Genomic DNA, 10,932 nt, shown 5'->3' with positions numbered 1-10,932 from the left:
AACACACCTCCGGGCGCAAGCGTCGGTTCGATCAATAAATAGGTTGAGACGAGGGCAAGAGAGCAGTAGTATACGGGTTGGTAACCAGTGAAGGCATTTCCAAAAAATTACAGTACTTAGTGGCGAGGCTGCAGCAGCCAAGTGTGTTCAGCATGCAGCCGCCCCCAAGAAAAGTAAGTGCATCATCGCCGATTGAAATGCGACCGATAACAGAAGCTTGATATACCCTCGAATTCGCGGTGCCGGAGACTGGATTTATTAATTAAACATTTCATCCCCCTCGCCCCATGAACCGCGGTCAACTTTACTGTTTACTTTTACATATCAACTGTATTATCGAATACAATATTATACACGGGGGTTTCCGACCTGCCTTATTGATTCCGGGTACCAAATATAAAATTGATACCACGAACACACTAAGCGGGAAAATCAATGCCCGGGTCTTTTACCTCCGCTAAATTTTACACGAATCTATACTCGTATTTTCGTTTTCACCTCTTATTTTCCGGGTTGGTTCATTCTCGCAATATTTAAGCATTCAATCTCTCGCGCGTAATTATTATATTTAACACACTTCGCAACGAATCGAAGATTGAACTGGATGCTCGATATTCAAATTCAAATTATCGCAACTGTCGCGGAACGATCTTCAGTCATGAATACATCCGTCATCAATCATAATGTGGGTGTGATATGGATCGCATTTACAATATTATTCGCAATACATGATCGGCTTCGGCTGTACATGGTAGATATGTAGTAAATATCTACTACAAATGATGACCTACTGCACGTTTGAGGCAGTGAGGCTTCATTCTTGAATGAAAAAATGGTCGTTCAAACGTTTTTCACGAATCGCAGTTATCTCCGAAATCCTACGTTTGCTTCGTCGACTTTAATCTCACCCTTCATCCCTAATTACACAAGTAAGACGAGCAGTCTTATAGCTGGTAAAAAAAAACCTCGCAGGCATTACCCGCTTCCTCGATTCACGTCAGAGCTTTTTCTCAAGGTGAAGAGTATAAGGAAAATTTAATGCAATTATGTATATTATGTGAATATAAACCTACATATACATATACAATCTACGCTTTGGTACTTATGAATAAATAGGCATGTCACGCTGATGTTACTCAATTCTTTTTGTTGCATAAATAATCATTTCCCGCACACTGTACCGCTGCAGTTTTCAAATTATTCTATGTCAAAGTTCAAATCGGTGAACCTTATTTTCCGTAATACACTACTTTAGTGCTGAATATTGAATCATGTTAAAAAAGAAAAGTGGAATCGTATATATTTTGAAATCATATAATATCATTGATTACGTGAGGCGTGCGCCGTGAATTCGGAAGAGTATATATATACTATATATACCCGTATAGTATATATATATATATATATATATATATATATATATATACTCTTCCGGATTCATATATATTACATATAAATTGTAATGGTTTCATGATATCGTTATGTAAGCGTAAACCGGTACTTAAGTATAAATTGAAGGAATGGTAAAACTTAAAATTTAGCAAATGACTGTCCGCATAATATCGTCGCGATAAGTAAAGAATCAGTGATTGCCCCACTATTATAAGTTATGAGTATGAAGTTAGAAACGTTACCGTATAACGCTTCATGTTTGGGAAAAATCGTTACTTCTCACCTTTAAGAATGTATGAAATTTAATAAACTATTATAAACAGAACATACTTTTGTTCTGAAAATTCGACTGTAGGTACTCTCGCAATGCAGTTCGTACGGTTTAAGTATGTAAAGTGAAAAGGGCAAGGTCGTGATTGACGTGTATTTCAATCGCATACCAATTATAACTGCAGAGTAATTGCGGTTTTAAAGAAATCTATTAAATTTTTTCATACAGGGAAACTATGCAAAGTTTTTGAAAAACTTGCATACCGAACAGGCAGCGAAACTGCAGGCAAAAAATCAACATGAATGCGATTTGCTGGAGGATATACGGTGAGATTGATTACAATTAGACATAACACTGCGTCATACATACTCTACACGCCCAGTGTTTTTTTGTTCGCTCGCAGAAATTTTAGGAGTTCATTATTACGGTATTTTATCGGAGTTTTGTTTTTAAATTGATTGATTTTTATTTTTTGCCGCTCAATATTCACTTGTTATGGCTGATGGCTATAAATAAACTAAATGTACATTATTGAACGTTATTATATTACCCTATCAATCACATTTGATACTATCTGAAGCGTTGCTTGATTTGAAACTTATCAAGGTAATGCGATAACGTGATACGTATAAAGCATAATATCCTTTAGATTTCATCATCAGAATTGATTTCTGATCGATTAGAATAAAATGCCAAAGACCGTGCCATCAGTCATAATAAAACGAGATGAACGCTTCTGACATAAAAATTTTTTTTTTTATTTAATATATTTAGATTCACACGAGAATCTGTCTATTTTCAAAGCGCATGTATCATTATACTAGATATATACATACCTGTGTATAGTGTAAGAAAAATAATTATTCATTACGTTGTATAGATTTGAACGAATTTCATATTTTGTACAAAATAATATTGTACATAAGTACCTATGGATGGAATATCTTGCGTTTTGAAATTACTACCGGAATTTTTGTTTCGTTTTTTTTATACATTATGCATATATTACTGTAACGATATATAGCTTTATCAATTTGTACATCTTCATTATAATTAAAATATTCAATTAATATTTAATTGTACAGAAATTTCACGATTAAGAAATCTGCAATCGAAAAGTCCTATTCTGAGGTGAGTTTCAGTTACCATTGTAGTATAGTTATTAATAATTACTCAATCATCGATCTGCCTGTTTCTGTTGTAATTCCCGGTTTACGTTCCTTCTTTCATATACTTGGTTCCTAATTTATGAATGGGTAGCATCCCCATTCGATCCGACTATGTATGAAAATGTGTCCGTTAATATATTATATACTGAATCTTATATTACGCTATCCATGTTCCAACTTTATCTCTACATTTGCATACTATTTTATCACTTCAACACACTCTGTTCCACAAATTCTGGGTATTAAATGATCAACGTTCCTATGTACCATTGATAGTTTTTTTCTTCACATTGTGAGGTGAATTTTTATTCAAATCCAAGGGTGATATCGTATGTATTTCCTCGTCTTTGTGATGTGATTTATAAGAGTCATTTACATAGGTATGCGTTTTATTTCTCAACATATAACTGTTCTATTCTAAAAAAGAAGAGAAGATATATGAGATTTTTTTTCAGACAAACATCGTTGCCATGAAATAGTTTATGTGTTTCCGCACATACAGCAGGTGTGTCATAGTGACTCAGATTTCGAATTGTTTTTCAGGCGTTACTTAAAATATCTTCCGCATACTTGAATAAAAAGATTCCAAATATACCTGATATCAAAATTGAGGGTGGGGATGAAAAATGGTAATTATATTTATTCTCATTCACATGTTTTTGGAAAAAAAAAAAAATTTATAACGTTGCACTTCAACATTGCGAAGTAATTTTCAATGATTCATAGGAACATGTGGAATGTTTGGAGAACTGTATTGGAGGAAAACGAGAAACTAGCTAGAGCACGTTTGGCAGCAGTCGAAGTCTTTCAACAGCAAATTGCCGACGATGCAAAGAGTTTGAAGTTGCACAAAGTTCAAATTTCTAAAAAGGTATGATGAAATATGATATGCTCCTGGCAAGGCTCAGGAATGATTTGCAACGTATCGATACTTCCGAAGCACGTTATTCGCGACGCAAATTATACGCAACTGAATCACTCGTTTCAGGCTATCGACCAATTGATGATGGTACAAAAAGAGCTTCAAACTTGCGTGCAAGATGTTGATAAGACAAAAAAGTTTTACTTTGACGAAGAGCACAGTGCTCACGATGTCCGCGACAAAGCCAAAGATATCGAAGAAAAGTAGGTGAAGAAATTTTATTCAAAACTATACATCTTGCAATACATATTTCAAAACTCAAATAGAAGGTATCGCAAATTTTATACTCACGATTCACTCTAATTCATGTCGCCTTTTCTCATTTCAACGATCTTAGATAGGCTTTGTTACATAAGCAATGTCTATCTATACATTCGTAAATTTTAATTTGTATTACACATCATTCCAGGCTCAAGAAAAAGAAAGGATCTTTTTTCCAGTCAATAACATCACTGCAAAAAAATAGTGCCAAGGTAACCGATGTGTAAATTTAAAAATAGTTATAACAGATGTAGCCAAAAGTATGATGTAAAAATAATTTTTTCAGGTGCCATGTTCAATTTTAAACAATTTTTCTTGTTTTCATTTCTCTAATACATTTTTATACGTTACTCCAAGGTGATTCAGAATAATCAATGTCCCTGTATATCTGCCAACGTAGGTCAGTTCAAAGCGGGATGCTTTGGAGGAGAAATCTACTGGAGCACGTAATGATTATCTACTTAGTCTCGCTGCTGCTAACGCTCATCAAAATAGATACTTTGTAGTGGACTTGCAGACAACGATGCAGGTATATTCAATAAATATGAATATTGCATTAAGGTCATTGTTCTACTTGAGGTCCCATTTCTGTTCTATCCACTTCATATTGTTTGATTAATCATAATTAATTACAGTTCTTAGAACAAGGTGTTTATGACAAGGTAGCTGAATACCTAACACTCATGGGCCGCACAGAACTCCTCACATGCTTAGCCACACAAAACAGTTTCGGTAAAATCCGTGATCAAGCTCAACAGGTGCTACTATTTTCTAAAAATTTAAAATACTATACTATGTATTTACTCGAAGTTTGGTTCAAGAATTGCTTAAGATATTTTGATTTCACAGCTCACCAGGGAGTATAACTTACAATGCTGTTATCTGTACTATCCAGTATTGAAACAACATATACAATATGAATTTGAACCTTGCGATAGTGACCCAGTCAACAGGTAAGAGACTTTATATGATTCACAATCCTACTCTATATGGCCACGATCAGTTAGACAGTAATAAAATCTGTCATGTTCAGAGTGACCGCAGACCATTCGGCGTCATTAACATTAGGAAAAGAAGCCCGGCGATGGGCAACAAGAATGGCCAGAGAAGGGAATACTATAAGAGAAGCTACTAGAAAGTTGCAAGTTGTACAACAGCTAAAAGAATCTGGACAAAAGGTGAACCTTCAATACAATTTGAAATTTTTTACCATTTATAACGTGAGGATAGAATTTGTGAAATTTATGTGTTCATCAATTTAACACATTTTCAATTGCAGTCGGATCCTAATGATCCAAATGGACCTGATCTGGACACAAAGATGGATGAATTGAAACAGACTATCAGACGCTCTGAAGTACGTTTTCACACAACTCATACAATTGCAACTGTGAACTTGTTTTCTACAACTTATCATAATATTGTTAATTTTTATCGTGCAGACTGCAAAGATGAAGGCTGAAGCGCGGCTTGATTGTCTTCGCAACGGTGGAGGTGAGTTAAGTAATAAAGAATGTATATTTCGCCCACGAGAATAATCTTCTTCGGGCCATTTGAAAGCAAAAAGTTCTTTGTTTCACATACATTCAACAAGATGTATTCAATACAAATTTTCCCTTGTATTCAAAAGTATTAATTTGTTATAGTCAACGTCGACGAATTGTTACAAGAAGCAGAAACATTGAGTGTGCAAGATATGCCGCGTTCGGCCAGCTCTCTTTCAGTTCGCACGGATGCATCTGGAGTAGCGGTACGCATCAGCAATTATTTTGTGCTTAATGCAACAAAAATTACTATCAAAAGTTTATAAGTTTGCTTTTATTCCTTCTCACCTTATATTCAAGAACGTCAAGTGAGACAATGTGGAGAATAAGAATATTTTCAGGAACATCCATCCTCAGATTCGTTCTACGACAGTGATGGAGACGCTGGCAGTGATCTCACAACAGTTGAAAGGCCAGGCACAAATCATGGCACCATAGAACAATCTGAAGAGAATGCAGAAGAGTTAGATAGGCAAAGGCACGACAGTACAGAAGTTGATGGTAAACGGCACAAACAAATTGTTCATAATCGTTGATTACTAAGTTTTTATTTGTTACTTTATTCATTGCTGATTACTCAAAAAAAATTTTTTGTAGCAATGTTGGAACAAGAACAGCAACGAATAGAGCAACTCACTGCTGGTTGGGATGACGCAACTACAGTCGACTGGGATGACGATGACAAAACTGATGCAAATCAAGCGCAAGAGTCATCAGAGGTGGCTTCTGACCAGCAAATATACAAATGCACAGCACTTTATTCATACACAGTCAGTATATTCGTACTCGGAAGTGTAAATTAATAAAGACTCACTAAGGATCAAGATGGTGGAATTATGGGTGCATAAAAAACTGATTTTCACATAGGCACAAAACCCTGATGAACTTTCGATTGTTGAAAGTGAGCAACTCGACGTTGTCGGTGAGGGTGATGGAGATGGATGGCTTCGAGCACGAAACTATCGTGGTGAAGAGGGATTTGTGCCTCAGAATTATCTGGACGTCGAAAGAGATGTAGACACTACATCTGGTTTAAGTTCACAAGGACCTGGAACTCTTGTTCAGCAAATCTCATTCTCCTCAGTAGATTATACCATTGACGACCATGACGCTGTCGACCCTGACATGAATTTACAGGACACAACGGAAAACACTGTCATAGAAACTCACATGAATGGTAATTAATTTATGACATTCATTAAACATTCTTGACTTGGATTGTGATATTAGTGGAGCAATGATAAATTTAAAATGCATTCCAGGTACATCACAGTACTGCATAGCGTTGTACGATTATGATGCCAACTCTGCTGAAGAACTCAGTTTTATGGAAGGAGATGTGATGCGAGTTTTAAGAAAAGAACCACACGATGTCGATGATGGCTGGTGGGAAGGAGAACTACGTGGCCAATGTGGCATTTTCCCATCTCTAATAGTCGAACCGTGTGCCGCTGATGGATCACCCTTGACACCGCAGGTAAACTTTGAGTAGGATCCGATTTGATACCAAATTTTGAGACCAATCTAGAATAAGATATGACAGAAAATTCATAGAAATAGTGAAATCATTTTGATTGTATCCCAGGAGGACAACACACCGCCAAGTTCAGCACCGCCTGTATTTACACCACCTGAAATACCGGAATTCTTGTTATCCGACGACATCACTCAGCCTATTCCACCTGGTAATAACAAATGTAATTTACTAAGAGAAAGTCTAACAAAGATGACAGTCACATTTATCCTACAGTAAAAACCTATGAAATTCCTTTATTCCTCATCGCTCTGTTTGTGTAGAGTTTTCTGAAAATATGCCGAGTCAAGTGATGAGCGATCAACAAGGTTTTGCAATCAAATTATCTAAGAATCAACACGACCATTACGGGTCACAGTTTGGAGACGATGTTGATACCCAGCCACCAGGAATAATAGGTACTTTCAAAAATGAAAAATACGCCAAGTGCACGTTGATTTTTTTCGTTGGGATCCTGCATGTCTTGAAGTACCAAAGTTGAAGTCCTAGAATTCTTCAGTTTTTGCAACGAAATAAATTTTTCAAATAATCATTTTTATCAATAAAATAACTTACATAGGTTACTCTTTTCTTTTGCTATGCAAGTTCATAGAATATTGTTTTATTTTCTCTCTCGTTCTCTTTTTATTTATTCATGTGACAGCTGATATTTTTCATGTGTTTACATTTTCAATAATAAATATTCTCTCGCTGCTCAAGTTGTGGAAGTTACTGATGAATCGGTTCCTCAGGTAAATCAAGAATTATACTGAAATAACTCCTAAGTAAGATTTTTACACCAGTAATAAAAAAGTTGAGAAGCATCCAGCGATGTATAACTAGAACCTTGGCTAAGAAATAACGTTGAACCAAAATGTTCATTAAGTCAGAGTACTAAAAACAATTTTGCACACGAATGTGTACAATGCCAGACACTAGAGGGAATGTCTCAACGGAATCTTATTCCGGTCAAGAAATTGAGCATAAAGCTATAAAACCTGTCTAACATATCATTATAAATTATGAATTAAATTTGGATTATAGGAAGATGAGAATCAACAAGAGCAAGAATCTGATGTCGAAGTTCAGAGGATAGTGTCCTCTCAAGAAACTGATGAGTTTGGTCTGGGTGTAGCTCAGATAGTTATTACCGCAGCTACACCTATGGAAGAAATCGAGCGATCGTTTCCTAGTAATGGGGACGAGGCTTCAGAGGAAACAAAAGACAAAGCTAAAAAATCTTCAAAAGATTCAGTAAAAAAATCAGTAGAAAGTGACCTTCAGGAACAAGTTGATGTACAACGAGACGAGGTGGAGGTAGTAGAGGAAAGTGATGAAAAGTCTGTCGTCGACGATTTCTCTGCTGATTCAGCACCCTTTCCAGTAAGCAGCAGCTCTGGTAGCGAGGCAGATTCAACATCTGGGCCCAGCACTGCTGAAAACTCACAGTCTTTGGTGACACATGACACAGAAATTGATTCTCAAGTGGCAGATATGCCAGACATTGTCCAAGAAAAGGTAATTGTTGGAGGAAGAGCGAGCATCCCAGACGAACTGCAACCAGATCAATTAGAAAAACTTCAAAACTTGAAAGAATCTAATGCCTAGGATTGACCTGGCCTCGGAGAAACAACAGAATGTCCCGCCTTAACAGAAAAATTGGCTCTTCCGAAAAATCATCAGTACAAATTTCAACACTTGTTGGAATTTTGGAATTCTCCTGAGGTTCTTGGAAAAAAAGACTAATCATACTGTAACTAAATATTTTTATGTTAATATTATGTACACAATTTTTGCTAGCTAATACTCTAGGTGAAAATAGTTAAAAAGTAAGTTGCGATTTTTGCAACATATTTACAAGATATTAATATACATACTTCAAGTAATAAAGAGAATTGTCGATACCTGTAATATAGCTCTCAGATAATTTTCCGAACACCTTCACGAGTCTCAACTTCTTGAGGGATTAGGATTGAACGGGTGGTGGCTTTCCTTATTTAAAGCAGAATACCTCAATCAATGTCTGTGTGTCTCGAGCTGCTAGCTCAGATACCTTTATTTATTTATAACAATTATTCACATAACTAATTCTACATAATAAAAAAACCTGTAGTAAAGGAAGAAGCCATTTACTTTATGCCTGCATTCTCAAGGCTCCGTCCAGTCTTATGACTTCGCCATTAAGCATTGGATTCTCGATAACCGATTCTACAAATTGTGCATATTCGGCAGGATTTCCTAGTCTTGGTGGAAAGGGTACCGTGGCTGCCAGAAAATCTCTCACTTTCTGAGGGATTGATTGTAACAGTGGCGTATCGAATAACCCAGGTGCAATAGTCACAACGCGAATACCTTGAGTTGACAAATCTCTGGCAATGGGAAGAGTCATGCCAGCCACAGCAGCTTTACTTGCTGCATAAGCAGCTTGGCCGATCTGTCCATCGAAAGCTGCTATGCTGGATGTGTTCACTATGACTCCCCGTTGCCCATCTTCGTTAGGCTCATTCTCACCGATCAGAGCGGCTGCCAATCGAATTACGTTGAATGTTCCGACAGTATTGACCATCAGTACATTTACAAAATCATCCAAATGATGTGCAGCCTTCTTATTAAAATTGTATGTTTTAAAAGCTACACCAATACCAGCACAATTTACGACCACGTCCAATTTACCAAACTTTTTCTTCGCCAAGTTCAATGCCGTCGTGACATCTTCCTCTGATCTTACCTACGAACATGTTGTGTATTTCAATATTTTCAATAAAGATCATGCCTAATGTAATATAAAATATAATTTTTAGAAGATCAACTTATGATTCAATTGAAAATTTACATCAGTCGGAGAAAATGCTACAGATGGTCCGAGCTGATCTGCGATCTCACGTGAGTTAGATGTGGCAAGATCAGCAATAACAACTTTTGACCCTTGCTTCACAAATCTTTGAACCGTCGCCAACCCCAGGCCAGATCCCCCTCCAGTCACTAAAGCAACAGCTCCCTGTTGGGACAATTGATAAAGTACTCGATTGTCACAGAAAGAAATTACAGATTTCTGTGCCCAGTCAAGTTAGTAGTTCGAACAAAGTGAGAAGAGGTGATGGATTATTGAACTATTGAACTCTTATGTACGATTATTACAACAATCGAGCATCGAGTAATTGGAATTTGATGCTAATGGTCAGACATGATTTACTTGGTTAAAATTTATTATACCTTCAACATCCTCTTGCTGCGGTAAAAAAGTTTGATTAACAATAATGGGCCAGAATGATACTGGTTCTTAACTAGACCGTTGTGTTTGCACCGAAGATAATTATTCAGTTCTTATCAAAACGTGATTGAGCGATTTAAGTGTTTCCACATCTACAAACCACGTGTCCTTCAATTAAACGCAGCTGATAACGGTGTGATATTTGTATATTTTGTATACAATATATCTCGAAGAATCGATACTCCATTAGCTAGTCACTGGTGACTAGAAACACGAATGTAGTTTACAGACAATTGGACAACTATTAAATTACAGGCTTGGCCAGAAATGAGATAGACAGTACGAAAATCTAAATCATAGTCAGAATAGTTATACAATGTGGCATGTAATATCCAAAGAGTATAGGATCAAGAGCATATCCTATACTCTTTGGTAATATCCATTAAATAACGAAACAGAAACCGCAAATATCGGCCATGTAATGTTCTATATAATGTATAGAGACGCTGTGGAATCTATCTATCGAATCAGGAAATATGTTTTCATAAGACGAAATTTTCAGGTTATTTCACTACTCGAGGCATAGATTTCGGTTCCCAGGATTTATTTCTATAGTCCAAGTACGCAATATACCTTTCTGTTTTTCATG

General features: G+C 36.4%; 2 protein-coding genes across 4 annotated transcripts; one reads left to right on the top strand and one right to left on the bottom strand.

The window, feature by feature from the left end:
- The first annotated feature begins 42 nt into the window (after positions 1–42).
- Positions 43–8,983, top strand: LOC124404016 (protein nervous wreck). 3 transcript variants are annotated; one of them, XM_046877817.1, is made up of 22 exons: positions 44–173; positions 1,892–1,989; positions 2,749–2,794; positions 3,376–3,461; positions 3,559–3,703; positions 3,821–3,957; positions 4,164–4,227; positions 4,416–4,544; positions 4,651–4,773; positions 4,865–4,968; positions 5,049–5,193; positions 5,295–5,372; positions 5,458–5,509; positions 5,662–5,765; positions 5,901–6,060; positions 6,157–6,329; positions 6,427–6,736; positions 6,822–7,036; positions 7,145–7,244; positions 7,357–7,491; positions 7,793–7,824; positions 8,117–8,983. In XM_046877817.1, the coding sequence occupies exons 1-22, from the start codon at positions 153–155 to the stop codon at positions 8,678–8,680; spliced, it is 3,021 nt and encodes a 1,006-aa protein (XP_046733773.1). In that variant the 5' UTR covers positions 44–152; the 3' UTR covers positions 8,681–8,983. The 3 variants fall into 3 exon arrangements, with proteins under 3 accessions (XP_046733775.1, XP_046733773.1, XP_046733774.1); XM_046877819.1 differs by lacking the exon at positions 7,793–7,824 and having other exon boundaries at positions 43–173; positions 8,117–8,259; XM_046877818.1 differs by lacking the exon at positions 2,749–2,794.
- A 105-nt stretch (positions 8,984–9,088) lies between these two features.
- On the bottom strand, positions 9,089–10,480 carry LOC124404017 (3-hydroxyacyl-CoA dehydrogenase type-2). Its single transcript, XM_046877820.1, has 3 exons — positions 10,286–10,480; positions 9,906–10,070; positions 9,089–9,800 (listed from the first exon to the last, which is right to left on the bottom strand). The coding sequence occupies exons 1-3, from the start codon at positions 10,292–10,294 to the stop codon at positions 9,207–9,209; spliced, it is 768 nt and encodes a 255-aa protein (XP_046733776.1). The 5' UTR covers positions 10,295–10,480; the 3' UTR covers positions 9,089–9,206.
- Positions 10,481–10,932: the final 452 nt, after the last annotated feature.

The sequence above is a fragment of the Diprion similis genome, chromosome 3 (genome assembly GCF_021155765.1).
Source record: "Diprion similis isolate iyDipSimi1 chromosome 3, iyDipSimi1.1, whole genome shotgun sequence".
NCBI classification, from domain to species: Eukaryota; Metazoa; Arthropoda; class Insecta; order Hymenoptera; family Diprionidae; genus Diprion; species Diprion similis.
Note: the sequence above shows the minus strand (reverse complement) of the source record. Positions and strands in the feature narration are given on the sequence as shown.